This window comes from Eublepharis macularius, chromosome 11 (assembly GCF_028583425.1).
Source record: "Eublepharis macularius isolate TG4126 chromosome 11, MPM_Emac_v1.0, whole genome shotgun sequence".
NCBI lineage: Eukaryota > Metazoa > Chordata > Lepidosauria > Squamata > Eublepharidae > Eublepharis > Eublepharis macularius.
Genome location: NC_072800.1, coordinates 36163198 through 36189921, shown reverse-complemented (window position 1 = coordinate 36189921; position 26724 = coordinate 36163198). Strand labels below are relative to the sequence as shown.

Here is a 26724-nt window from a genome sequence, read left to right as displayed (position 1 = left end):
CTATTTAGCCACTGAACACAAAAGTGACACTTATTTAACAGTGGATCATAAGCAGGTTTTATGCAGTTGTTTAAAATGCCTAAGAGATTTTAAAACTGAGCCCCTCAATGGAAAAAATATGCTTACGCTTAGTACCACACGTCTAGAACAATATACTAAATGTGAAGTTAATCTGAAACCTTTGTTATCAGCTGGCCCTTGCTAGCTATTTGAAAAATATTCCTAGACAAGATTAATTCTTTACCAAACTCATAACTGTGAAGTACAAGATGAGAATATGGTAACATAGGACTGACACACCATATGAACACAAGTACGGGATAAAGGTTGCAAAACTGCAGTAATTAGATGATGATTAAGAGCAGTAACATTTGTAACAAGTTTTAAGTAAGAACAGAAGAGGCTGCCTTTAACAGTAAGAGAACACAGAAGACTCAGCACTTAAGAACTGAGCAGACAGGGACAAGAGAGCAAACTGCAGGCATCAGTGCACTGTGACCACCAAATAAATGGATGTTCTTGGAAAACATGCAAAGACAAAGTGCCCTGGAGAGTCTCAACTTTATCACTACACAAAGGGAATAATGGAGATCTGAGAAAGCACTGAGGTAACAGGCTTGTCTGTAGGTAACAAAGTTTTCACCAAAGTTAAGTGAGGGCATGGTGTCCTCACTAGGGTAAAACTTTGTAAATTATGATTGAGTTGATACTTACCAGTACCTATTGGTTCCTGAAGGAACTCAGCAGCAATAAAGAAAGAGAGGAAAACCTTATAAATGATAAAAGAGTCAGAGTTCAGCATTAATACATGCATACATCTGTGACACACTTTCATCGGATGAAGATTTCCGTGCGATTCCTCCTTCACTAGGGTGTGGTGCTGATGTAGTGCTGGTTCTTGCAAACTACAGTTTGCAATTCAAAAGCCAACAACATTCCCTTCCATTCCCTTACCTCTTTTCTGCTGTCAATTCCTACTCCCTTCCCTCATCTGCTCTACCACAGTTTATTATTAAATATAGACCAACATCAACTATGGTTAATGCTAATCAGATTTGCAAACTCATTTTAATCTTGTTACATATTCTGGTTCAGGCTGGATTCCTGTTTAACATTAATCATGGTTAAAGACCAATGAAGGAAGACAGGGAATTGCTGCCAGAGAACACAGTTTCCAAGGACAATTCATGATGGGCAGACCAATGATTCTCAGGGAACTTGTATTAAATCTAAGCTAGGTCAGAGGAAAATGAGGGCAAGACATGTTGTTAGAATGTAAAGTCCATATACATGTTGTGCTCTAGACAGTAGTCAATCTACTAGGTTCTCTGAATTCCCAAATTCCATCAAAAAATCTAACCCTTTTTGTTACAAAGGTATCAATTTCCTCTAATATCTCTGCAAAATAGGTTTGCCTATATGCAACTATACAGAATCCCATCAATTCTATAAAAGAATTCTAAATCAATGCAACATTGTTCATGAAACCCTACAAAGGCAACACTAATATACTCACACGAGGATCTGAAGCCAAGACATACTCTTTGTCCTGATGTACTGGCAAGCCACAATTTGCTGCTATGTGGAAAAACAAAAGGGGTCGTCCTCAGTTTCCTCTACTTTCCCCTTTCCTCACCCACATAGCTAGTTAATTAGGTGCTTAACTTATGCAGGCATCTGTGATTTGCCCTTCAACTATGGTTGTGCTTTAAACCTCACTTTCAGGGAAAGCACAAGTTTGGAATCCTGGTTTGAAGGAAAAGGTACTACTTTAGACCTAATAGCAAACTCTAATCAGATCATGACACTAGAAGCAAAGTAAGTGTTGCCACTGCATCTGAACCATGCTGTAGAGATATATTTTGGGTCATCTAGTTAATTCATGGCTGAAGATTTAAACTTGGGATTTCCCATTTCTTGATTTCTATATTCTATACCACCTATTTCGAATTCAATAGTGAAGCTCCTAGAGTCAAGTCTACATGAATTCCACATTTGTACTATGTATGCACAAGACAGAGTACAGAGTTTATCTAAGGACCTCTCTTTGTAGTAAGAAAAGAACAAGTTTGCAGTCTTCATAGCCACAATGACAGTTTTAAACATCTGCACTTTTTTTGGTTCAAACCGTTGCAGCCGTTACCATATAAACACTGTATTTATTTAAGATTGTATTGATTGATTGAACTATTGAATTGTGAAATGTCTTTGGATTGTTTAGCACTTTAGGATTATCCATTCATGCACTTAGTCACTTTACAAGACTGATAATGTTATAAATTTCATATTGGATTTGTATTTCACCACTTGTGGTTTTTAACTTGTACCAGGGGAGCATCTCTTGGTTGTTGTAAAGTTTAAAACGTGACAAAGCATGGTGAACTTTTATAATGTCGCAAGAATTATACAGGGAGCAGAGCAGTGGATGAGCAATTGCTGAAGTAGAGATAAGGCATACAGAAATGTCAGCAAGGCCAAACTTAGTAAGTAATTCCCTAAGGACTTGATCTTGGATGGCCGTTAGCATATCCAGCGGTAGTGGGTAAGACTCTGTCTCTGTCCTGGGCCAGTGCCCATCTGCTGTGGTCAAGTAGCTAAGGCCTGACTAAATAGAAGTGATACTGACTAAATGTAAGGATCCTGCTAAGGAATTACAAAAGACTCCACTGGTTGGTTTTTTGAAGCTTTATTGTAAGACCTAGTGTCATGATATTACGAAGGCATTGTTAGGAACAAGGCACATGGAAAAACCAGTCACACACACAGTTCAGAGATAACTAGTTCCCCCCCCCTTGGGGGGGTTGGGCATTCAGGCTTAGAGAACTCAAGGCCAATCGGCCAGGCTCCCAGCTGCACAACCTTGAAAGAGAAACCCAGCTGCACCATCCCTCACCCTTGGGACAGATGGCAGATGCCAACATCCTGACACTGGAAGAGTCTTGACGGGTGCTGTTCCTGTCAGTTATGAGGTAGAGGGACAGTTTTACTGCATTAACAGGTTGACAGCATAGCAGAAAATGTCTTCAATCAGTTACTTTGTGTTCAGAGGCTGGCCTCTTTCTTGGGCCCAGACAATCTGGCCATGCGGATCCAATAGTACCTTTAGGTTAGACTACTGTGGCACACTCTACATGGGTCTGCCTTTGAAGATGATTCAGAAGCTTCAACTAGAGCAAGATACACATCTTAACAGCTGGGGCTAGCTAACTGGCACATATTATGACTGTCTTGATATCTCTGTTGTTAGTTTGCTTCAGAGTTCAACTCAAGTTGCTAAGCTCCACATAACAGTAGGATCACATCTCCCAGTGCAATAATTCTGCTTCTCAAACATACTGTTCATTTATTTGGGGGTGAGCAATCCAGGATTCTTGAACCAGCTAAATAGCCAGATTTATGCGAATCTGGCATAATTCAACTATGCCAGATCACACAGAATCCCAGATTGGATTCTGATGGGCCAGATCATTTGGTCGCAGAGGCAACCACAGCAGACGCAGCACAAGGCTGGCGGGCGACAGGAGGCAACAGGCAGAATGTTCCCATCCCTCCTCTCCAACCCCACCTAAGCTCCACGGCTTTGGTAAGCCTCCCCCTTTGCTTCAGATTCTCGGTCTGACTTCATAGAGTTTCTTATGACAGCTCAGGTTTCCTGGAGTTAGTTTAAAACTGTTTTCCCTTCACAACAGACCCAGTGATCTCCTCAGAGCCAAACCCCCTTTAGAAACTGGGCAGGAATTAATCTTCTTCACCTAAGAAGATATAACCCTTTTTCATTTGGCTTGAAAGGGAGTCTCAACTTACTACCCAATCACTCTTTCCAAAACACACTCCCAGTCAAACAGGCTTCAGCTTCTGTTGACACTGATACTAAGAATTCTTAAATACAATTCTTCTTCAGAATAGTGATGTTACATATAAGGCAAAATATTCCTCTTCCCTCACTCCAGAGGGGAACCTGTCTGACCTTCCCTATCAGACTCACTCAAACTCTCTCTGAACAATCCTGTCAGAACCCAACTGTCAGACCTTCAGCCGGGTTCTAACTGACCAATCAAAGAGGAAAGAGCAACCTGTCAATCAAATGCTACATTCCAAGCAAGAGTTAACTCTTTCCCCTCCAGCTCTCCAATTGCTGCATTTAGGAAATCTGCTTTCAAGTGCAGTCCTTCACAAGAGGCTCATGTAAAGTTACTCAAGTCTGTAGGATGCACACAGAACAAGTCTAAGCCCATTGAATTCAATGAAGCTCCAATTTCTAGACAATACAAGGACTCAAAAATACTTTGCACAGGATGAATCAGACTTCAATAAGAAGAGGACCTTCTCTTTGAGTTTCACACTCTCCACTGCACTTGGACAATTCTGCTGCCTCTCTTGTTCCAATTTCACTTAGTGCCCAAAAACCTGAACACCATACCATTTATAAACACAATAATCAAGCAAGCATCTGAGAAGCTTTTTTCAAAAGATATACTCATTTCAAAGATAAAGCAATGTTGAAATAACAAACAAATCAGTATATACAACTTAATAATGTATACATTAAACAAAGTTTTCAGACTGAAATGAGATAATGTAAAGTCAACATGGTAACACCCACGTTATCTGGCTGCTTAGGTTATGAGCACAGCCTTTAAACTGACTTAAGAAGGAACAAATTAATTATGTTATAACAGTCTAATCACCAACTTGTAACTGCTTATGCGGGGGGGGGGACTAGAATAGTTCTCAAGTCAGTCTAGTGGCAGGTCTCTGGAGAGGTGGCATATACATTTTATAAATAAATATTTTCATGTGAAACAACAAGAAGGAACAAGGACTCTGAGGAGGAATCTCAAAACAAAAATAGAGAGAGGAGACAGACAAGCACAGGCCTCAGCACAAGTAGTTAACACAGGCAGACATGTGAATCTGGTATTTTGAATTCACTGACAAAAGCTAGCAGTCCTCTTATAGTTACACCGCACCCCCATCTTCAGCATAACAATGTAGAGTTCCATTAAGAAGGGGTTGTGAAGTCACAGTGAACCCTGTTAAAGTGAGGGGGGGCTCTGTACTTTTGACACTGAGGGCCTCACTAACACCAACCTTTTATTTAAAAAAATCATGGTGTTGGCTTACACTGCTCCACAGTAGCTGCATTATGTTGATTCCACAGCTATGAGGAGGTAATATTTCAGTAATTTCCTCCATGATGCTTTTAATTTTAAAAAATTATACAGTATTAGGATTCTGACTTCACACATGAAAAAGAAAACTCCTAGTGTGAAGTACAAAATTCTTCAACCCATGGATCAGGATCTTCAAGTGAGTGGAGGAGCACCCCTGGATAAATTGTAATACTATCTTGTTGTATAACTATCTTTTGTGGAGTACCTGCTGCTAGCATGCATAGATACAGAACAAGGATATCACATCCCTTCCCTTTTACCCTTTCACACAGCGAAAAGCAGCAGGACAATGAGGTCGCTCAGAAGTGTATAGGATTTGATCACCGGAATACTTCAGCATCAATAGTACATGCCCAAAAAAAGAGTCAGGACAGTTATATTCAGGAGAATGAGATCAAAGGATGGTATATCAAGAAGATCATTATCAAAAAGGTGGCACATCTAGTACAATGATACCAAAAACAAAAATTGGGAAAGAAAATGAGAGAAAGATGACTGGGGTAGGAAAATAATTCCACTAGTATAAAAAGCATATTCTGAGTGCACAGTGGTTTATCTGACAGGATTTACCTTTAATTTATTTCTCATATTTTATACTTTTTAACAATTTGTATTTTATTGTAATATTTTACTATTTTGTTTTATTATTAATGCTGATGTAACTTCTGAACTGCTAGTAATTGTTGTTGGAACTTTTTTCAACAACAGGACACTGCAAAGCAAAAAGCAGACAGCAAGAAATTCCTGGACAGTAACCTACTTTCACAAAGCTAGCATATATAATATATAAAAAAGAAAAGAGTTTTAGAAATGATATAAGGAGTAGGATAAGTAGATTTTTAAAAAGTGTAACAACTAAATAAATGTTTATGGAAACAAAAGGGAAATTTGAAGGTATATGGGGCATCAACTATATACTTAGTGATTTTATATATATATATATATATATATATATATATATATATATATATATATATATATAATCACTAAGTATATAGTTGATCTATCTATCTATCCTGAGACTGATGTATGTCTGCCTTGTGGTGAACCTGCTAAAGTTTGATCTCTTGCTGTAATCCCCCCCCCCCATTATTGGGAAAACCCAATTAAAAATTCATTAAAAAAAAAAGAAGAAGCACAAACAAGAAAGATCTGAGGGTCAAACTAGAACTCAGGGATTTTCGCTCTTAAAGGAATGGCACTGATCAAGGGCCATGTGGGAAAGGAGAGATTAACACCCACTGTTATTCCTTTAAAGGAAGCGCTAGCAGGCCACCTTTTGCTTTCTTTTAAAGGCCTACGTCCATTTGTAAAACCATACTGAGGTGAAAACTTTAAATGCTTTCTATGTGGCCCCAATCCAAATGAGAGATATTTGTAGCTGTAATCCAGCTTCAAAAGATGCTGGGTCATCAGTTTCGCAATGTCTCATCTAATTTGACCCTGAATCCCAGAGGGCCCCCGGACGATCCACTGATATAACTCAATATAAAGGCAATTCCTTTCTTTTCTTTAAAATTCTCCCAGAGAATGATTAAGGCTGGCACTTGTATGTATTTAGAACAGAAAAGTCTATGAATTACATTCTTGTGCACCTTCATGACCAATTTTTTCCTCTTAATTTTGCCATCTAGTACCAGAAACGTTTCACAAAGGGCAACCCTGAGCAAGTTTCAGTGCCTGCAATGAAGAACACATATTGTGTAACAAAGTAATTATACTAAATGGAAAGACAAGTTCCCCTTACCTGTACTACAAAGTGTTCCCTTTGTCAGCGCCCCTTCCCCCACATAGCTAGATAACCTATTCTCAAAACAAAGTTCAACGTATGCAAGGCCAGCAATTTAAATGAGAACCATGATTAGCATGTTGATCTTAATGTTTCAGACTTCTCTAAAGAGCCTGCCTAGCAAAATGCAGTGATATCATCCAGGACAATAAACCTAGTTAACCTCACTACCCTCTCCCAGACTTCCAGCTAGCTGGAAAAGGAAGTTCACTGGGCACCAAAAGGAATCCCTTCAACAGAGTACCTCCTTGGGTTGGAAATCATATTTCATGTCAATCCAGACATTCTGGAGACTAGTTTATCTTTACAGTAGTCAAATCACTGTTTAGCTTCCCCCAGCTCATATCCATATATTTTATCCTGACCTTGTTTCAAAGAGCTTACAAGGTTCTCCTCTCCGCCACTTCATCCTCAACATAGCTCTGTTAGGTAGATTATTTTTAAATGTATATCATTTTTTATTTATGTCATTTACAGTCCATATTTTTCACTGAGACTCAAGAAGGTTACACAATGTAAGTCAGCACAATAAAAGGGATGATATATCCAATAAACAATGCAACAAGGTTTGGATTGCACAAGTCTAGAATCAAGCAAAAATCTGAAATAGTGCTGAAACAAAGCATAAGCATTAACACAACATATTAAATAATGTAGAATGTAAGTAGTAGGATCATACTTACAGCCAGACAGTACGTATTATACGCAGCAGTATAGCTCACAGTCCCTGTCCTTTTTTCAAGCATCTTTCTAAATCATTTTGTTACAGTATAGCCATATTACCTATATAAAACAGTCCTCCTGAATAATTCAATTTTACATAATTTGCAGAAAGCCAGGGCAATGGGAGGCTTGCTGACCTCATCAGGCAAGCCATTCAAAGTGGGGGGCACAGAGAATGCGTATGTATGGGCAGTTGTTGATTTTACCCATTTGCAGGGTGGAACTGCAAGAGGCTCTGTTCAGATAAGTGAAGCTGTCATGGAGCTGGGGCCTAGGGAGAGCAAGCGGCTCAGTGTCTGAAAGCACCCCTTTTCGTGCCACTTGCATTTCCAACCCTGAAACCAGACCTTCCCTCAAAGGCTCAGATCAAAAGATCAAGCCCTCTTTTATGTACTGAGCCCATCTGAGAGAGGCCCAAAGCCATCAAAGAAGCTACAAAGACTCGGACTGGCCCCAGCAAGGTATCCTTGGCATGAATGTTGACGTTCCCCAGAACAATCTATCTAGGTGTTTCTAGCACCACACCTGAAAGCATCTCTGCCGATTCATACAGGGTGCCGACTGCAGAACTAGGCAGCCAGTAAACAAGCAGTATGCCTAATCTAATTAGGCTCAATGGGTTGGAACCGAAGAGACAAAATGGCAATTTTGTTCCCCTTCCTACTGTAGCTTACTAACTTGTGTGGCTGTTACACTACATAGATCCCATGACCAAGGGAATAAGCTTCCCCAGGTTGGAAAGGGCTCCTGGGAGGAATGTGGGAAGGATCCACAACTGCCAAACACCTTCCACTGATGGACCATAGGATCCAATCCAGAAACCGTGACTGCCCTATGGCTATCCAGTGTTTTAATCAGAGAATGGGAATTTGAAGCAGTTTTTCTAGGATGACACTCTAACCACTATACCACACAAGATCTAAGACCTGCTAGGTGATTACCAGCCTAGACACTACTTTCAGTCAGATTTCTATGAAATAAGCACAGATCGGTTAATCTATGTAGTCACACTGCCCCCAGGGCTATTTACAAGCATGGGTAGTTTTTGCATGACAGTACAATTTAGAAAAACTCTAATATCTAGTGACTCAGTTACTACAAAGATTGATTACACTCCATTTTTTTTGCATGAGGGGAAGAGAACCCAAACATATTAAGTATGCACTCCACCAACTGACTTCCAGTTTCTGTTTATGCTCCACAGTTCAGTAAACTCCACTGTACTTTGAACACATGAAGTTCAATGGAGAGAGAACAGTCAGCATTTTTATCTTGCATTGTGTCAAGTTTCCCCCTTCTCTTAGTGTTACAATTAATGTGAAAAAATTGCCAACCAAGGTTTTCCCATATAAGGTTTTAAGCCAACGCTGTTTTCAATATATCCATTGGTCAACTCCCATATATGTGGGGATAAGTGAAACAGCAAATTTTGAGAGCAGCAGGGTCAGAGAGACTTACTACTAGGTGTGGGCATCAAGAAAGTTTCCATTTCAGTGAGTGATTCCGCACACATTGTATAATGCGCTTCCAATCCTCTTTTAGATCATTTGAAACAGATTTTTGTGTGTGCGGAACAAAAAACCCACCTCAAATGACTGATAAAGTGCATTGAAAGTGCATTATCCAATGTGTGCGGAATCAGCCAGTTTTGGCTCCGGGAGTTCTGTAATCATCCCATTTCATTACTAGTTTGTTTCCAGCTGGTCCCAGCTCAGAACTGACCCATTTGGGTTTTTGTTTTAGTCAGCTGCGCATGCGCTGTTCTTTTTCGGGGGGGGGGGGGGAACACGAAGCTTTGGTTTTGTACTTTACCAAAAATAGCATCCATTAGTCCCCCTCCTAGTCAAACTTCTTAGTTTTTCCTCAAGCACAGTAACACAGAGACACACCAACAACAACAGTGAACCCGCAGAAGGCAAAGGTTGGCTGGTGGAGCAAGGGAGTGTTCCTAAACAGGAGAATGCTGCATCCAATGCAAAAAAAACAAACCTACTTCATGTTCACTTTTTTATTTTCTATAGTGCCAATAACTTCTTACCTTTGCAATTCTGTTGTTGCCTGTTGGTTTCATGTTTCCTTGTGCTTTGTCCCCACAATGAGGGGTGAATCCAAATCCCTCCTTTTGATGCTCGGCATCCCACTGCAAAATGGGACCAATCTTTTCCACTGCCCAAGTGCAGACAAGCAGGCAGGCAGACTAATTGGCTGAATTCCTCCTCCCCAACCCCCTGCCCAAACAGATCTAAGTAGGATTGTTTCCGAAGGGGAGGAGTTACATATTTGCCAATTGACTCAAAAAAAGAGAGAGCCCTAAAGACTATGGAAGCAACCCTAAACATGTCTACCCAGCTGTGAGTCGCATGTTATTCAATAGTGCTTACTCCCAGGGAAGTCTCTTTTGAACTGCAATGCTGCCTATTCCTTCCAAAGGCTTCCAAAGCTGATAGGAGGGGTCTCCCCTTGTGAGGACTGGATTGGCAGGGAGGGAGAGCTATTTCCCAGGTACCTACGGGGCAGGAGATGGGAATATGCACTAAGCCATGTACATTGGTTTTAATCCCCCTTCCAGCCAACAGAGTTAATGTAATGTCTCTCTCCCCTTGGGATCTGATTGGCACTGCTCAGGAAAACTGCTGGAAGGCATGAACCAATCAAAACACACACACTTTTTAGTGGGAGAGTCTCGTTTGAATTTATTTTCCAGGATTTGGTTCAGCATTCCGGAAGCTGCTTTAACAAGCCAAACCAGTGAATTCTGTGTGTAATTTCAGTTTGTTTTTTCCATTATGCACACCCCTACCTACTACATAGTACCTTTCCATAAAAGGAAATTATATGGTATCTAAACTATGGAAGGACAATGATTACATAAGAGCATTTGCCTCATATCAGAGACGATTTCTGGCAGCATACAATTGAGAGAATCAATTAACACAAAACTGACATAAGAAATCACAACACTTGGAAAGCAGGGGGCAAACATTTTAATTTTCCTGGACGTAATATTGCAAGTCACTGTTCTACCAAACACACACACACACACAAAATCCTTGAAGGGGAATATACAAAGTGTTGAATTAGAACTCATCAAGAAATTAAACGTATTCTGGCATCCTGGCTTAAAGCAAGACTTGGCTTACCTCAGTGTCACTTCTAATAATCCAACATGACACACCTATTTAGAAACTTTAATAGATTTTTCTTAACATGTTGTATCCTACTATATAAAAGGCAAGCTGTATTGGCGACAACTCACCTCTTATCCCCACACAGAGCCCTCCCCAGGGATTAAAACAATGTGTTGTCGCCAACGTGGCTTGCCTTGGAGGCTCCAAGGAGGCCACTGCCATGGTAGGAAGGCCCGGTGCAATGGCATAGCCCACCAGAGGCCATTTTCTAGAGCATTGTAACAACAACGGGCTTGGTTGTTAGTCATAGCATAATCCTTTACCTTCAAATCACTTCTTCCTTAATTAGTTGTTTAACTTGCTTTATTGTATTTTTGATCAGCTAGAACCTCTAATCTCTCTAGTCCTCCCTTATGTGTGAACAGTCCAAGTCATTAACAGAGAGGCATACCTGATTTACGACAGCAGGGCTCTCTTTGCTCACCTCTCCCCCTCCCTCTCTTTTTGTAGTTTTCTGCATAAATTTTTCCTCTTCCATTACATCTGAAGAAGTGAGCCTTGACATAGAAAAGCTCATGCTGTAATAAATGTTAATCTTTAAGATGCCACTGGACTTCTGGTTTGTTTTAGCATGCAGTTGGCCCACTATGATACTATGCCCAAGGTGAAGCAAGCAGCTTAATACTTGCTTTCACTGACATCAACAGAATGGCTCCAAAGGTCTCCGTTCTGAGAACTAGACCCATTTACCCCTCTCTACATCCAAAACAAGAAGAAGGTTATGAAGTAACACGCCACTCCTTACTTCTGGGACATCAGTAAGTCACCTGGCTGATGTGACTAAAGGTTCCTGCCCATCTAACAGGTGATAGAATTGTCAGACTATGGGGGAAAGGCAGAGATGAGTCAAAAAGAGGGAAAGCAGTATACTGTTTTCTTCTGCTTCTCTTCTGCACCAACATCTAATTCTTCATAAGTCCTATGTATTTTCGTAATATTTTTAGTCTTTCAACAGTAGCATCTGAAAGGAAGTCATCTGTCTAAATCCTGTGAAAATTAGTGGGAACTGTGCAACGCCGGTGAATTTTGTCTTTATAAGTTTATGTTGAGACATTTGTCTCCATTATTTAAAGAAGGTATACCTTAAGATCAATTTGAATGATCTGTATTATGACAGTAATTTAGAAAACCAATTTCATTAGGGAGGCTGTATTGTGAGAGTTTGAAAACAAGCTGAAATTTCTTCTAATAACTGGTATTCAACAGAATTTTTTAAAAAATTCAACCAGGTTGCAGTTTCTTTCATACACATGCAAATAGCCTGAATGAACTTATTATTTTATTTATGGATAGCCTTTCAAAAGCATTAAAACTTTATTACATTTATCTCTGAATAAGCAAAGGAAAGAATGTTCAGACTGTAAAAAACAAAAAACCCTGTTTTTACAGCTTTATGTCAGAGATTCAGATTAACAGTTTAAAGGGGAAATGCTCTCATTCCACCTAAACTCCTTTAACCTTCTGAAACTCCGACTACCTGACAGGGATAGGAGAGAAACAATGCCCTTTGTCACTGGGCCATCTGAGCCAATATGTGTGCTCTGAAAGAGGTACTTAGTGCCATAGGCTTATGAATGGAGCAGTGATCAGCATATCTGCTTCAATACTTCTTGCATAAGGCAGCTGTGCATTCCAAGAAGCAACTGTCACATGGTTTTAACTAGCCACAAGACATAAATAGAAGTCTAGCAGGACTATTCCTGAGGGCCATTCATGTTTCTACACACATGCCAGAGAAATGTTAGTAGCAGGTCATTTTTTGCCACATGACCTTATAGTTGCTAGTAAATCTTGCTCCTGCTATGATATACTGGAGTTAAGTGTACAAAGACAGGTTTGTATCTGTATTCTGCACAAACCATGTTTGAAACCTCTGTAACAGATGAGGCCTTACTGGAATGGTGGGATACAAGCCAGGGAATTTTTAAAAAATCTATCATATGTGGGAGCAGGCAAAAAAGTGGAATTGTTTCCATCTCCCATCCCCCCTCTTAAAGGGGGAAAACCCCACTGATCTAGTAAAGAACAAGTAAAAATAAAGCTGCTTATGGTATATATTTGTAAAACTTTTGCTATCTATACCTAGAGATATAAAATTCCCAGAAATTCTGAAGCTGTGAAGGGGCATAGGGGATTTGAAATATGTGCAATACTGACTTTCTTATCGATCCTACACTTATTTTACTGCTTTACCAAAATGAATCATTTATAACTTACTACTTTACATATTTATGAAATGTAAGGATATAAATACCTTTATTTTCTATAAGCAAAATTGCAAGTATTCCCACTACTAATGTGTGGTGAAAGAGAATATGCTTGCTGCAAACTGGTCCACTTGAAGTTAGCAATTTAGCACATCTATCTTAGTTGTTGCAATGTGAGAGGTCAGAAAAACACAAGTTGAAAAGAGAACATAGAAATTTTATAGAAAAGAGAAGAAAGCATTAATTGGACAGAAACAACCTCATACAGTTATCATAGGGCTAGATTTATATTTCAATATACAGTTAAATCTTGTAGCATGGAATTTTTCAATAGCATATTACCACACAAATTATAGTATAATTGTGGACACAAGTATACTATTGTTCTATGCTCTCCAGTATTTCCTAGAATTTTTTTCACTACTACCCAAAATATCCAAATTTTTTAAAGTCCTTGGGAAAAAGTATGGTGAAACACTCCAATACCCTATTCTTCCCTGAGCCTTCACATCTCTGACCTGGAATCCTATAAGGTAGGAAATACTTTTAGGGAAAGTGATTTTTCAAACAGATTAACTACATTAACTGTTTATCTAAAGACAAAGCATATACCTTTTGATGAACCATATACACACAGACAAACAAACACCCCTACTCCTAGCCTGCATTTAGGAACTTAAGACAATAACCAATAATCAATGCAGCTATCTAGCTTGACTTTTCCTACAATCTGCTTATGTTGCTTTTATTAGGCTTTTTATTACCACTTCCTGGTTAGGAAGACTTGGAGCAGTAGGATTCAATACTACTATTATGACTTCAATGTAATAAATGACCGCCTAGTTACCTCCTAATTCTGCAAAAGCAACTTTATCGTTGCCATCTCCCAGGCAAGCATCTCATGGCACCATATGCCTTCAGGCCTTATTCCCAGGCAAGCATATGCCACCATATTCCTTCAGGCCTTAAAATTTTTGGATATGAATTTAAATATACAGAGGGACGGAATTTAAATATATACAGGGAGAGTTGCTGCAATTCTCACTGATGTCGTTTTGACAGAATTACAAGTCAGCCTCCTTCATTTTATGTGATATGCCAGAATGGTTAGAAAGAAAAAAACACACACTATGTAGCTGTCCAAGATGCCATTTAATCTACTTATGCTTGCTAGGATTTGGACCATTCCACTGACTATTTGGTAACAGCAGACCGTAGTCAAATATTCCAGTGTGTTAAGAATACCCTTCATATACCTTGCAGGTAGCATAATGGTACTTTTAAAAGGGTGGACTCCCCCTGCTCCCCAGCCCTCTTCGGTCTACTTCTATTAATTCAGAGGCAAGCACGCCCTACCCAATCATTACAAATGCACCATCTTTTGTATAGCTGAAGTGTGAAGTTTAATTCTGAACAAACCCTGTAACTGTTCAGGCTATCACTGAGCCTCCAGATAAAAATCATGAACAATATGATTTCCTGTACACTGCTGACATTTATATTTACACAACACCGAATACCACCAATATTTGATAACAGCAGTTTAGAACTTGATTAACTGTTACAAAGCAATAAAAAATTGGACCCATTTTGCAGTCCACTTAGGAGGTCTACTGAATGTATTAAGCATCCTCCTCCCTCAATTTCTTGTAGGCCCTCAGATTTGTTTATCTATTAATAATTGAACGCTTAAAAGGAACAACCCGCTTTATCTGTGGGTTACCTGTCCATACACCAATGGTCCTCTTTAAACTATATCACACTCAACCTTCAGTACAACTGTTGACATCTCTCTTCTTGAACTGAAAATATTGTGCACATGTTTTTGACTAAGGTCCAAACTACATTTTGCTCTAGAGCTTTGTGGTTGGCCCTCCTGACAAGTAATTTGACCTTAGAACCAGCTAAGGGGACACATTTGATCAGGTGAAGTGAATGGGTGGAGGCCGGTTAACGTACTCTTCTCCTTACCTGACAGCTACATTGCTATAATATAGACTGGTAGTGGATCAGCATTAGTAACTGTGAGTAATAGATACGATCCCAGTTTCTGGCTCCTAAACTCTGCTTGCTCTTTATCAGGAATAGTAAAATTATCACCCATGCCAAAATATAAGAAAAATACTTATTTGAAGATATATAGATGCTTTTACAAGAACCAAACCACGGCAGCGACTATAATAAGAAAACGCTTATATTTAAGCAATGGGATGAAGAAAACTCTACTCATGTGGCTAAAGATCTTTACAAAAATTTAGGGGGGAAAAAGTATGGGCAGCATGGTATAGCCCAATAAAACTTTAAAAAAACCACAAATGTGCAGATAAGGATTTAAGCAAGTTAGCTAAGCCTTGACGATCTAACACACAGAGACAGCCATTGTGATATAGTGATTAGAGCATCATACTAAGATCTGGGAAACCCAGGTTTGAATCCCCACTCTGCCAAGGAAGTTCACAAGGTGATCTCTGGCCAATCATACACACTCAGCTTAACCTAACTCGCCAGCTTATTGTGAGGATAAAATAAAGGTGAGGAGAATGATGCAAGCCTCTCTGGGTCCTCACTGGGGAGAAAGGCAGGGTATAAATGAAGTAAATAAATATAAGCACACCTATTTATTTCAATTATATCAAGATTTAGGAGGTATTTAGGTTACAGATGGGGCCCAAAAGGAGAGAAACAGCCCCAGACATCTTATTTTTAATGAAGACAGGACAGAGATGGTGCAATCATTTCTATCTAACACAAGAACCCGGGATCAAAGCTCCCACGCCCTGGCTTTTTTTCCAGTACATTTCCGTCTCCTCCAGAAATACTGGTTTCGCTAATAATGTCTCAGTGCAGATTACAAATCAGGTCTAATCTAGTTGGTCTAACCTTTGTGTGCTATGTTGTGTCATTTACCAATGCCAGATAAACAGAAGCTTGAGTGCACAACACATTTTCAAAGAAGGATGAAGTACTATTAACAGAAGAAACCCATAGAAACTAAACTTCACACACACTGTTCTGAAGGTCACAGAACTTCCACAAGCAAGGTAAATGAACAGGCTACTGCTTGTTTACACACTCACCTTATCTTCACACAAAAGATATCTCTTTGTCTAATAAATGTACACAGCCCCCCTTCCATTCCATTTAATAGCTCAAGAGTATAGTCCCCCAGAGCTTCCAATCCCCAAAAGGGAACCTAACATGGAAACAAGTCAAAACTATGCATAGTGTTAGAGCGATGCTGAAAGCAGAAGATATACATGAATGAGATGTCTTGTACTTTTATCCCTGGTAGGACAAAACCATCCTATCTGAAAGAATACCAGTACTTCAGATTTCAGTTGTTTGGGAGGTGGCCAAGTTGTCAGAATATATTAGAATTTAAGATGACAGAAACCTCATTACCTTAACTTTTCCAAACTCACTGTACCCTACAAACATATTACAATATTTCATTTACCTTTTAAAGGCAGCTAATACACAAACAGAAATTTTAGGTTAGCTCCCAATTCAATCTGATATTGTCATTATTTTGAGAGCCAAAATAAGTATACATACCAGCTGAAAACTGCCATGGTGTCTCTCTTCTATCGAGTGTTAAATTACCCTTGAACCTGTGTAACTTCATTCCAATTCAGTTCTTAGGACTATCCTTAGGGAATGATTCTTTGTGCCATCATTTGAGCTTTAGAAAACTTAATATGGCTTTTTTTCTTGAACTACTATCATAACTGATAACTTTCATAGGCTGAGTAAGTGCAAATCTGCACTGATGTCATATATGTTAGGAGAGTTGCAAAGGGGTTGTAATATACACACCCATTTCTAAACAGAAAATGATATATAGTGACTGGGTCATAAGAAGGTGGAGCTTGTACCATTTTAGTTATACGCAACTAGTTCTGTACCACCAAACTGGACATCAAGGGAATGTTCCTATGATTTTTGCACTTCCATAGGATGCATAGATCTGCCTATCTCGATGATTATTCTCCTTGATTTTGTGCCTAGGATGAGACCTCATACAATTTGATCTCAACAAGAGGCTTAGGAAGACCAAGCTCACAAATTCTTATCCTAAATTTAAAGAGTTACGGTTGGTCTTGTAGCATGTAATAAAATCTCTCAGTTTCACATATCACATTCCCTGTGAGAGAAGCCTTTCCTTATTTCAGAATGTTCCCACCTCAGCTGACCACCACCTTTCACTGTGTAGCCTGCTTCTTATGGAGTACTGGACACTATCACCCTCAGTGAATGCCCCGATCTCCCCTTCCTGGACTTCACTTATAGGCACTTCAGGGTGTTCAGCTATCTCGAGAGTCTCTTTATATTCGAGAGTGACCCCCGCAAGTTATAGCATACCCTGGTGGTTTACTGAAGACTCTTTGACTTCTAGCTCTTTAAGCTTTAACAGTGAAACCTGCTGCCACCTTCCATATATTCAGTAGTCATGTGGAAACATGCTTATGATTTAACCAAACTTTACTCAATAGACATACATAACAAGAGAAGAAAAGGAGAATCTTAAGATAAAGATAGCAGGTAGCAGTTAACTAATAAATATACCAAACTGTCAGAAAAGACCCTCTATACATGCAGATACAGACTCCTCCTCTGACCCCTTCCCTACTCTTCACATTCATCCCGCAGACCCCTTCCAAACCTCAACCAATCATACTCCACATGGAAAACACTACCCTCCCACACTCACTTTCGCTCATTCCCTTTGCTACTCAAGCCATCTCTCCTCCCAATACTGAAACACTCACTATTACATTTTCACATAATCCAGAGAATGTCTCATGGCACCACAATGTCCCAGTCACTTGTAGCAATCCCTAAATACATTCATTTTATCCATGAGAACTATGAATATTTTTCTTTGCTGCCGAAGAAATTTTCAAAGTAGTTATATGGATGCTGACTGAGGAGAATAGTACACTTTTAAAGGTTGTATGGTACATATTCCCACAGTATTTTCCCCAGTACTCAAAACCCTAATTCACTAAAGTTTTATTAAAGAATCTGTAGTTGAGATGGTTAATAGAAACACAAAGACCACAAGTGGAAAACTGTAAAACACGACTAAGTGCAGTTCATTTTCTCAAAACCAGCTGAGCTAGAAAAGGTAGCGCTTCTTCATACTTGCTAATAACTCAAAACTTCCATTTGAGGAAATTTACACCAAGAAAATGTTAATCTCCTTCCCCAGAGTTTAGCTGCTGAAATAAGCAATTTCAGCATTCACCACCAATTTCTGGAACTAGGAAATTATACTACATCTGCTTCTATATGATAGCTAACAGAGCGTTCAACACAAATGAGACATCAAAGACATTTAGAAAGACTGCCAAGGTGGCCAACATGAAGAGAACAATCTGGAAATCATCCAACAGCAACGCCACCCACAAGTATGAAAACACCGAGTATTAAAATACAAGTAAAGTCTAACCACGAATGCTTATAAGAAGCAGGAGGAAGGCCAGTAGGTACAGATAGCATCACACATCCTCTCCTAAAGCTGCTGGAATAACTCTTCTCATCACCACCATAGCCACGTTTGTCTCTTTTAATTCAGTGGTTTAATAGTTTCAAAAACTTGTTTCTGTCATGTCTGTACCCATACACCCATGCCATTGTCTAATGTTGGCCTGATATTTTAAGCCGTTGCTGTTGCTATACCCTGATGTTATATTGCTAATACCATAGCTTGCTTTCACGGGCCCTCGGAAGCTGCAGCTGCCGATGTGTCTTATCTAACGCTTTGAAGCTCTCAGTGCTTATGACTTTGTACACTGCTCACTCCCATGAATTACTGTGTTTCAGTTTTAATCTCATGCCTTTTAGTGTCTAGACTCAATAGGTAAAATATATGAGAAGTTCTCAGGACTGGTTCGCACCAAAAGTTGCGTTTTACTAGTGGGAGGGGGAAAGGAGTAATTGTGCTCTATAATAGAAAGATTTTCACAGGTTTTGAGTATTCTTGTCAACCTGCTGTTACTGCTTAGTTGCTTACCTTGCTTCTAAGTAATCCTATGGACATATCTGTGGAAATAATCTGATTCCTGAATAAACCCTTTTAACCAAGAACCTAGATTTCTTACTGTAATGGTACAGGGGTCTATCTGCCATTGCCTGTCGTCCATAGCCTGACATTTTCCCTCTTTCCTCCTCAAACATTTTAGATTTTTAATTTTTTATCATAAAATGAAATTGTTGTAAACAGCTTTGAAAATGCCAGTTAAAAAACGAACATAAATCTAAGAACAATGTTAAGCAACCTGTCAGTGGGATGTCAAATAACAACAAGGTGAGATCCTGAGAGGTACTGCCAGTCAGTGTGGAAAACACTGTGCTAGATGGACCAATAGTCTGATTCAGTATAAGGTAGTTTCATGTGTGCATAGGAATCAGATTGCTGTAAATTACCCAATTTAAACAGACTATCGGGCATGGATGTTAAACTTGCATATATGGTATATGGCCAGATCACATGTAAATTTCATCATCTCACCTGACCATGCACTATTATTGCACTGGACCCAGAGAAATATTGCACGCAAATGTTACAAACAGGGTGACAGAGTGTGTAGCTTAAATGAGACACTGGCTGCTTGGAACTCAATAGAAAGCACTTTTATGAGTATGGCGGGGAGGGGGCTAATATTTCATTTCAGCGAAAATTTACAAGGTGGCACACCTGGAAAGGAGGAGCTAAAAAGCCCTGTGTAGGGCATCTGCAGCACTTTAGATCCTGACCACAGTTTTCTTTTGAGTTTTCATGTTGTCTTCCATCACTCATACCCACCACCGAATGTTGATGGTAAACTTTGGGATATGACACTGTCATTTATAAGTACCCAACCTGAAGACCTTGAGATATGATAGGCTAGATTTTTTTTCAACCATTGAAAATAAGTTTTGCAGTTTCTAATAAAAGTCTTAAGTGACACTGAAACTATTTATGTATTTGTTCTCTTTACAGAGATCTAGGTCCTTATATTACAGAATAAAGTTGAGAGCTGAATATTAACTTTTAATCTTTTTTCCAATTAGAAAACCAAAATCACGAATGAACTGCAGCCAAGATCAAAATTAATCTCAGATATAAGGCAGCATTCATATCCTTAAGTAACAAAAGATAATGATAATAACTGCACTTATATACACTGCTCTTCTATACAGATTAGTGCTCCACTCAGAGCAGCGAACAAAGTCAGTGTTATTATTATCCCTACAATACAGCTGGGGAGCTGGGGCTGAGAGGAGTGGCTTACTCAAAACCGCCTACTAAGCTCATGGCAGTAATGGGATTTGAACCAGCAGAGTGCTGATTCACAACCCAATCCCTTAACCACTATGCTACAGCAGACAGCTTCATGGGTAGCAAACTTATATTTAGCAGTATGATTCAGAACAAATATTAAGCCAAGTCTCAAAATGTTCAGCATAAGAAAAACCTTCATTTAAATTCAAGACTATAAAACAATGATATATCTCAAACGTTCACACTACACAAGGGAACTGAAGGATGCCACACCAAGACACGCATGAGCTAGCAGCACATTACCCTTATTAATATATGAATTATAAGATCATGTGTACAAGCTAAGTATTACAATAAACTGCTTTGATCAGATATAGAGCATTGCTTGCTTTCATTGTGGGCAAAGTTATATAAAGAAAGCAGAATACATACATGACAAAAATCAATCAGGTAAATTTACCTCTGCATAGTTTAGGTGGGTAGCCATGTTGGTCTGCAGTAGAACAGCAGACTGAAGAAGGGAGCTCTGACTCTCGAAAGCTTGTACCAGGGGTCCCCAATGTGATGCCCATGGGCAACATTGTGCTTGCCAACACCTTTTGTGGTGCTCGTCAAAAGTTTTTAGAAAGTGGGTGGAGCCAGGTGGAGCTTTTGCCAAGCATGGCTACTGACTGGCCATTGGAAATTTCATTGGCTGTGCAGATTTTTAAAAACATTGCTTTGGCAGAAGCTGCTTCCACAACACAATGATCTTCACTGTGCGACTGAAGGTAATCTAGAGTTGCCATTTTGTGGCTGGCTCCACCTCCTGAAGCAGCCATTTTCTGGCAGCTGTTTTGTTGCTGCACATACCACACTGTGTTAGAATTCCAAATGTGCCCACAGGCTCAAAAAGGTTAGGGGCCCCTGGCTTACACTTTGAAAATCTTGTTGGTCTCTAAGGTGCCAGTGCACTCAAATCCTGCTGTTTAATTCTGCATAGGCTGTAGTACACAAAACTGTTCAAATTAACAGAAACGTAACTCAAGTTAGTTGATCCTAAATGTACACCTTAGCTTAAGCAAAAAAAAAAAAAAGACAACAGTTTGAATAAGAAGGTGGTTCTCCTATCTCAGTACCCTTTGCAAGACTGCTTTCTCTTCAGGCAAAAAGCTACTGTACAACATACCACGGTAACATAAGATAATACATTGTTGATTCCCAAAGGCTAGGAAAGAAAGGCCTTGGCCCCCATAAAGCTCAGTGATAGACACCAATCTTTGACTCTTTCAGAACATCTTTACACAAGAGATACAATATGTACTAATTAGAATTTGAGGGAGACATTGATAAATGTATAACAAACTGTAAGCACGCATAAAGTAAATGTGCTTTTACTTCTAATTTGCATATTTCAGCTCTCTTCTCAGCAAGCATAAGGGACAGGCAGTTTTGATATTACTGTCTCCATGTGAGCACTACTCAAAAGCTCTTTCCTGTGACAGTTACTCATGAAAAAATGAGCAGTGTTTAACACTTCCTGCCCAACAAATTGCAACTATCTGGTGTTGAAGTGTTCAGCTTCTACCAATTGGGAGAACATGGGAAAGGAACATTAAACAGATCAGTTCCAAGGTGACGTGCTTTTCAGCAGAGCTCACATAAGGACATCCCTATCTAGTGGCCTAAAAGACAAAGGCTGAGATGAACCTCAAACACTGTTCTTAAATATTACTCCAAACATTCACTCAGTAACATTACAGAATTAATGTTAGCAGTTATACAGTACATTCTAGTTGTATATATTCCATAAAACCTACTAATAGTAGGAAAAAATGTCACAGAATAGAGCAGGAATACCTGGGGAGAGGGGAGCATCACAAAAATATTCAAGATACCTGTAGCTAGAGATAGGCACGAACCAAAATACGAACCAAAGTTCATCATGAACCAGGCCTGGTTGTAGTTCACGAACCAGCAGTTCGTCAGAGCCCATTTCTGACAAACCGCCATGAACTTTAGGGTGGTTTGTTTGTTTTAGGGTGGTTTGTTTTTTGGTTCGTCACTGCAGACATCCTGGTGCCAATCAATCAGTTTCCTAGGCAACAGGGGTTGGGCTCTCTGCAGACCTTCTGCTGACCCGGAAGTGACCTTCTGCTGACCCGGAAATGGTGATTTGCTGGCCTGGAAGTGACATTTTCATGAACCAAAAAACCCCAGTTCGCGAACCAGGGCAAGTTTGTGAAAGTTCATGGTTCGTGAAACGTGACAAACCATGGACTGCATGTTTCTTTTTTTCTGGTTTTTGCCCATCTCTACCTGTGGCATATGCATAGCTGCATTCTGCACAGCGATTACCGTAGCTTATTAATTAGTATCTAGGAAAGTACCACATTTTCTTCAGGCATACAAACCCTATTTCTGAGCATTCAAATAGCAGTATTACCACATGTCCAAGATAATTACAAAAAATGGTAACTTGTCTCAAAAAAATAATAATCCTGAACTGGCCACTGAAGGGAGGTAACTGATCAAGGCCATTTCCTGAAGCGTAGCTGAGATGCTGATTTAGCCAGACTGACCTGCCACCACTCAGGGAGTGAAGCAAGAACTGCATCTCCTATACAGGCATTTTCAGACTCAACATTCAGACCCCAAAGACAACCACCATACAGAGTAGATATGATACAAGAAAGAAAACATCAGCAGTCACATGTTACTCATTCAAGGGCTAAATGAGCTTTTTAAGTAACAGACCATTAAAAATTCTCTTACTTCCAAACATTCAGAAAATGCACAGATATTTGTGCCCTTGTTTGCAATACTGTACCTTAATAAACTGTCATAATATACGTAGGCAAGCTTACGATAGGGCTGAAATTTAAAGCACGCTTACTTGCAACTTGGTCCAACGGAGTTTAACAAGGCTTGCTCATAACATACAGGAATGTAGTACTACAAAGATTCATCTTCATCCTTAACTATTCTCCAGTATTATTTTCAATATCGTATACATTTAATTTATACTATGGGTGGTTTTTTAAGCACAAAATGTGTTACCAAAACTGCCCTAGTGCTATCAGAATATTTTATCCGTGGTATGGACAATTTATTAGCCTAAAAAATAAACCAGTTGCTTCTATGTTTTAAATTGGCATCTAAAAGAGACTCAGGTCAGATTTAAAATACAACGGATGGACACATGAAAGTCCAATTATATAACCAGAAGACAAGAGAATTTACAGATCTACCGATAGCAACTACTGCCAGGCCAAATAAACACACATGATACTAAGAACAGTGCTGAATTTCACTTTTTCAGTTCCTGTTCTGTTTCAAGGGTATTTTTAAAACATAAACAGTGACCAAACAAGAACAGGAGACTTCCCTCAAACTCTCTAGATTTCGTTAAGCTACCTTTGGTATAGTACAGACCTTAATAAAACAAGGCACATCACACTCACAGGTCTTTCCCTGTTCTTCAAGGAGAAGAACGGGAGGTGGGGGGCGGGGAGTGAAAAATTACAGATTTTTTGGAGAATGTTACAAGATGCAGTAGTATACCATCAAAAAGCTGAATTATTTTTCTACAATTATGTTGTAAGTACAATTATTTGTCATCAAAACCCTCTTGTTACTGCTATTGCTGTTTCCTGTTCAATACATAGGAACAACTAAGCATTACAACTAAGCATTACTTCTGCACCTAATGAAGTGGGCTGTAGTCCACAAAAGTTTGCACTGGAATAAAATGTTGTTACACAAGAGTCCAGTTTGTTATTGCCGCAACAGACTAATACAGCTATCCATCTGGAATTACTAAACTCTGTATTACTGTAGCACAGTGTTAATATTTCTTTAAGAGCAACCAATGGTGTTTACACTCCACTGAAAGTGAGAACACAGTAAATCCACATTGTTACAGCTTAGCATTGCTCCACCTCTGGCATTAATGTCTCTGAGATCCTTATTAAAAACCCTTCACAACCTGGACTTCTGTATCTGTGAGATTGTATCTTACCCATACATGTTCACAAGCCAGCTCTGATAATCAGACCAGAGATTATTAGTAGATTCTCCAATCAGGTCACTTAGAACCGTTTCTGCTTGAGCTTTCTCAGTAGCTGTTACCTATGCTATAGAATGGGCCTCCCAGGGGTTGAAAGAAAGCCCCAACTTTGTGAAGATTTTTTCAGTAAAGCAGACCTTTTCTGCCATTCTGCTGTAGAGGAAGGTTACAGCCTGCTTCTTTTTTCTTTTATTTCTGTGAATTGAGATTCTGATGTGGTTTCAAATGACCCAAGCTGCTTCAAGCCCTATCAATCGGGAGCACCGCTGAATATTTTTAAGACAAAAATTGCCTGGAAGGAAGCCTCCACAAGGCTTATTAAATCTTGTTTTGTACTAGGCTACAAGGGGGTGTGTCTATATAATTTAGCAGCAGCCTTGCTACTACTTGTCAGCGAGTCACACCTCCTGTGGAGGCACACAGGCATCCAACGTAAAGGGGAAAGATCCTGGTGCGTTTAGAATGTGCTCTAAGGGCAACAGAAAGAGGCATACACAACACTCCAACCTCAGATGTTTGAGAATTTCTACTCTCTCCCCCCCCCTTCATTTTGTGCCGCCGTCCTCGCTGTTCAGATCCCCAGCTCTGCCCCATGCCTGTTCAGTGGCCCTTTTACCTCCAAACAGGTGAGGCGAAAGGTGGGCAGGTAAGGAGCCGATGACCAGCCGGGGCCCGCCGCTCCCGCCGCCATGGCTTCCTCCTCCGCCGCCGCCGCCGGCGCCCGCACCGGGCCGCTCCCGCCCGCCTTCCTCCGGGGTGCTGTTGACCGAGTCCTGGGAGCCGTAGAGGCCGCTGCTGTTGGGGATGTTGAAGGCAGAGTGCGCGGCTCGAGCGCCAGAGGCGGCCGGCCCCCCCAGAGACCTGCTCCGGGGCGCCGCCACCGGAGGAGCCGCGGCCGCCGCAGAGCTGCCGGGCCCCGCGTGGTGTGCACCCGAGGCCAGGTGCGTGTACCTTCCGCCGCCACCTATCGGCCGGCCGCCGGTCCCGTTAGCGCCGCCGCCACCTCCGCCGCTGCTACTCGAAGGTAAGTCCCCGCCGGAGTAAGCCCGAGTGCGGCCACTGGCGGCGGCCGGGCCGCTCTGCTTGGCGCCCATGCTCCCGCGCCTTCTTCCTCCTCTTCGTACTGCCCCCCCTTCTTCTCGCTGGGGCTCCCGCCGTCCGTGCCAGGTGGAGGACAGCCAACCGCCCGCCTGTACAAGCCGAGGGGCGGGAAAAAAGAGGGAAGAAGCGGGCTGCGCTTAGCAACCCTCGCCGGGGCTGCGGCGGTGCCTCCACCGCGGCGAGTCCCTCAGAGTGATCCCACCGGCCACGGGGCAGGCTCTTGCCGCCGCCACCGTGGAGGGTGCCGCTGCCGTCGCCTGAAGGCTCAGTCCCGCCGTCTCCGCCATCCTCCTTGCTATCCCCCCGTCCTGGCTGACGGGGGGATAAACAAGCAGCAGCGCCCGCCGGCCCGAGTGAGAGGCCGCCGGCTAGCCCGGGCCGACTTTCCCCCGCGCTCACTCAAGTGTGAGGCGAGGGGGGCGGCACCTCTGCGCAGTCGCTCCTCTCTCGCGCTCCCCCTCCGTCTACCGTCGTGTCGCCATCATGGAAAGAGGCGGAGGCGGAGGCTGCCGGAGCCGCCGCCTCTGGTTCCCGCCTCCAGGCCCGCAAGTCACATTCTCCTCCTCCCTCCCGCTGAGGGACAGCCCAGCTTGGCACAAGGGTTGGCCGTTAAGCTGAGGAGAATATGCCTCCTGCCTCTTCCCCATCACACAAACGCGGTCGAACGTACGTCTTTCTTTCACACATACTGACTCACACAAACACATCAAGCAAAAATTCAACAGGTAAAGCTTGTCCGAGCAGAGCCATGGGGAAACCCCACCTTTTGAATTTGTCCGGCGTGCAGGTGTTAGCCGGAGATGGGGAGGGGCAACTTTATTAAAATAGATAAGTTCGAGTGAGTAGCCGAGTTGGTCTGTAGTAGAACTGCAAGATTCGGGTCCAATCTCCAGGGTGCTACTGGACCTGAACTTAATAAGGGCGAGTTTCACGGTTCCCAAGAGGCCTGGTGCAAAATGTACTGTCCCTTTTAAATTTTTTTAAAATATATTAGAGCAAAGCATTTTTAAAAAGAAGGAAACGAAACAGTGCTGGTGAATCTATACGTAAACTTCTGTAAAAGGCATCCAAATATCTAAAAATAAGTTGATATGCAATTTGTGCCATGTTCTATAAGGTCCTCAGACCAATGAGTTATGGAGTGGACTTCTGTCTTTCCAATGTCCTGTCCCTTAACAGTGGCTGAGTGTGCAGAAATGGGCAGCTGAAGCTTTTGAAGGCATGGAG

General features: G+C 41.0%; 1 protein-coding gene across 3 annotated transcripts in view; it reads right to left on the bottom strand.

The window, feature by feature from the left end:
• The window catches only part of ZNRF2 (zinc and ring finger 2), a 70378-nt gene extending 44409 nt beyond the window's left edge, over positions 1–25969 (bottom strand). For all 3 annotated transcript variants that reach the window (XM_054991022.1, XM_054991024.1, XM_054991023.1), the window contains exon 1: positions 25013–25969. In XM_054991022.1, the coding sequence (XP_054846997.1) occupies positions 25013–25490 (478 nt within the window). In that variant the 5' untranslated portion in view covers positions 25491–25969. The remainder of the gene's footprint in view (positions 1–25012) is intronic.
• Positions 25970–26724: the final 755 nt, after the last annotated feature.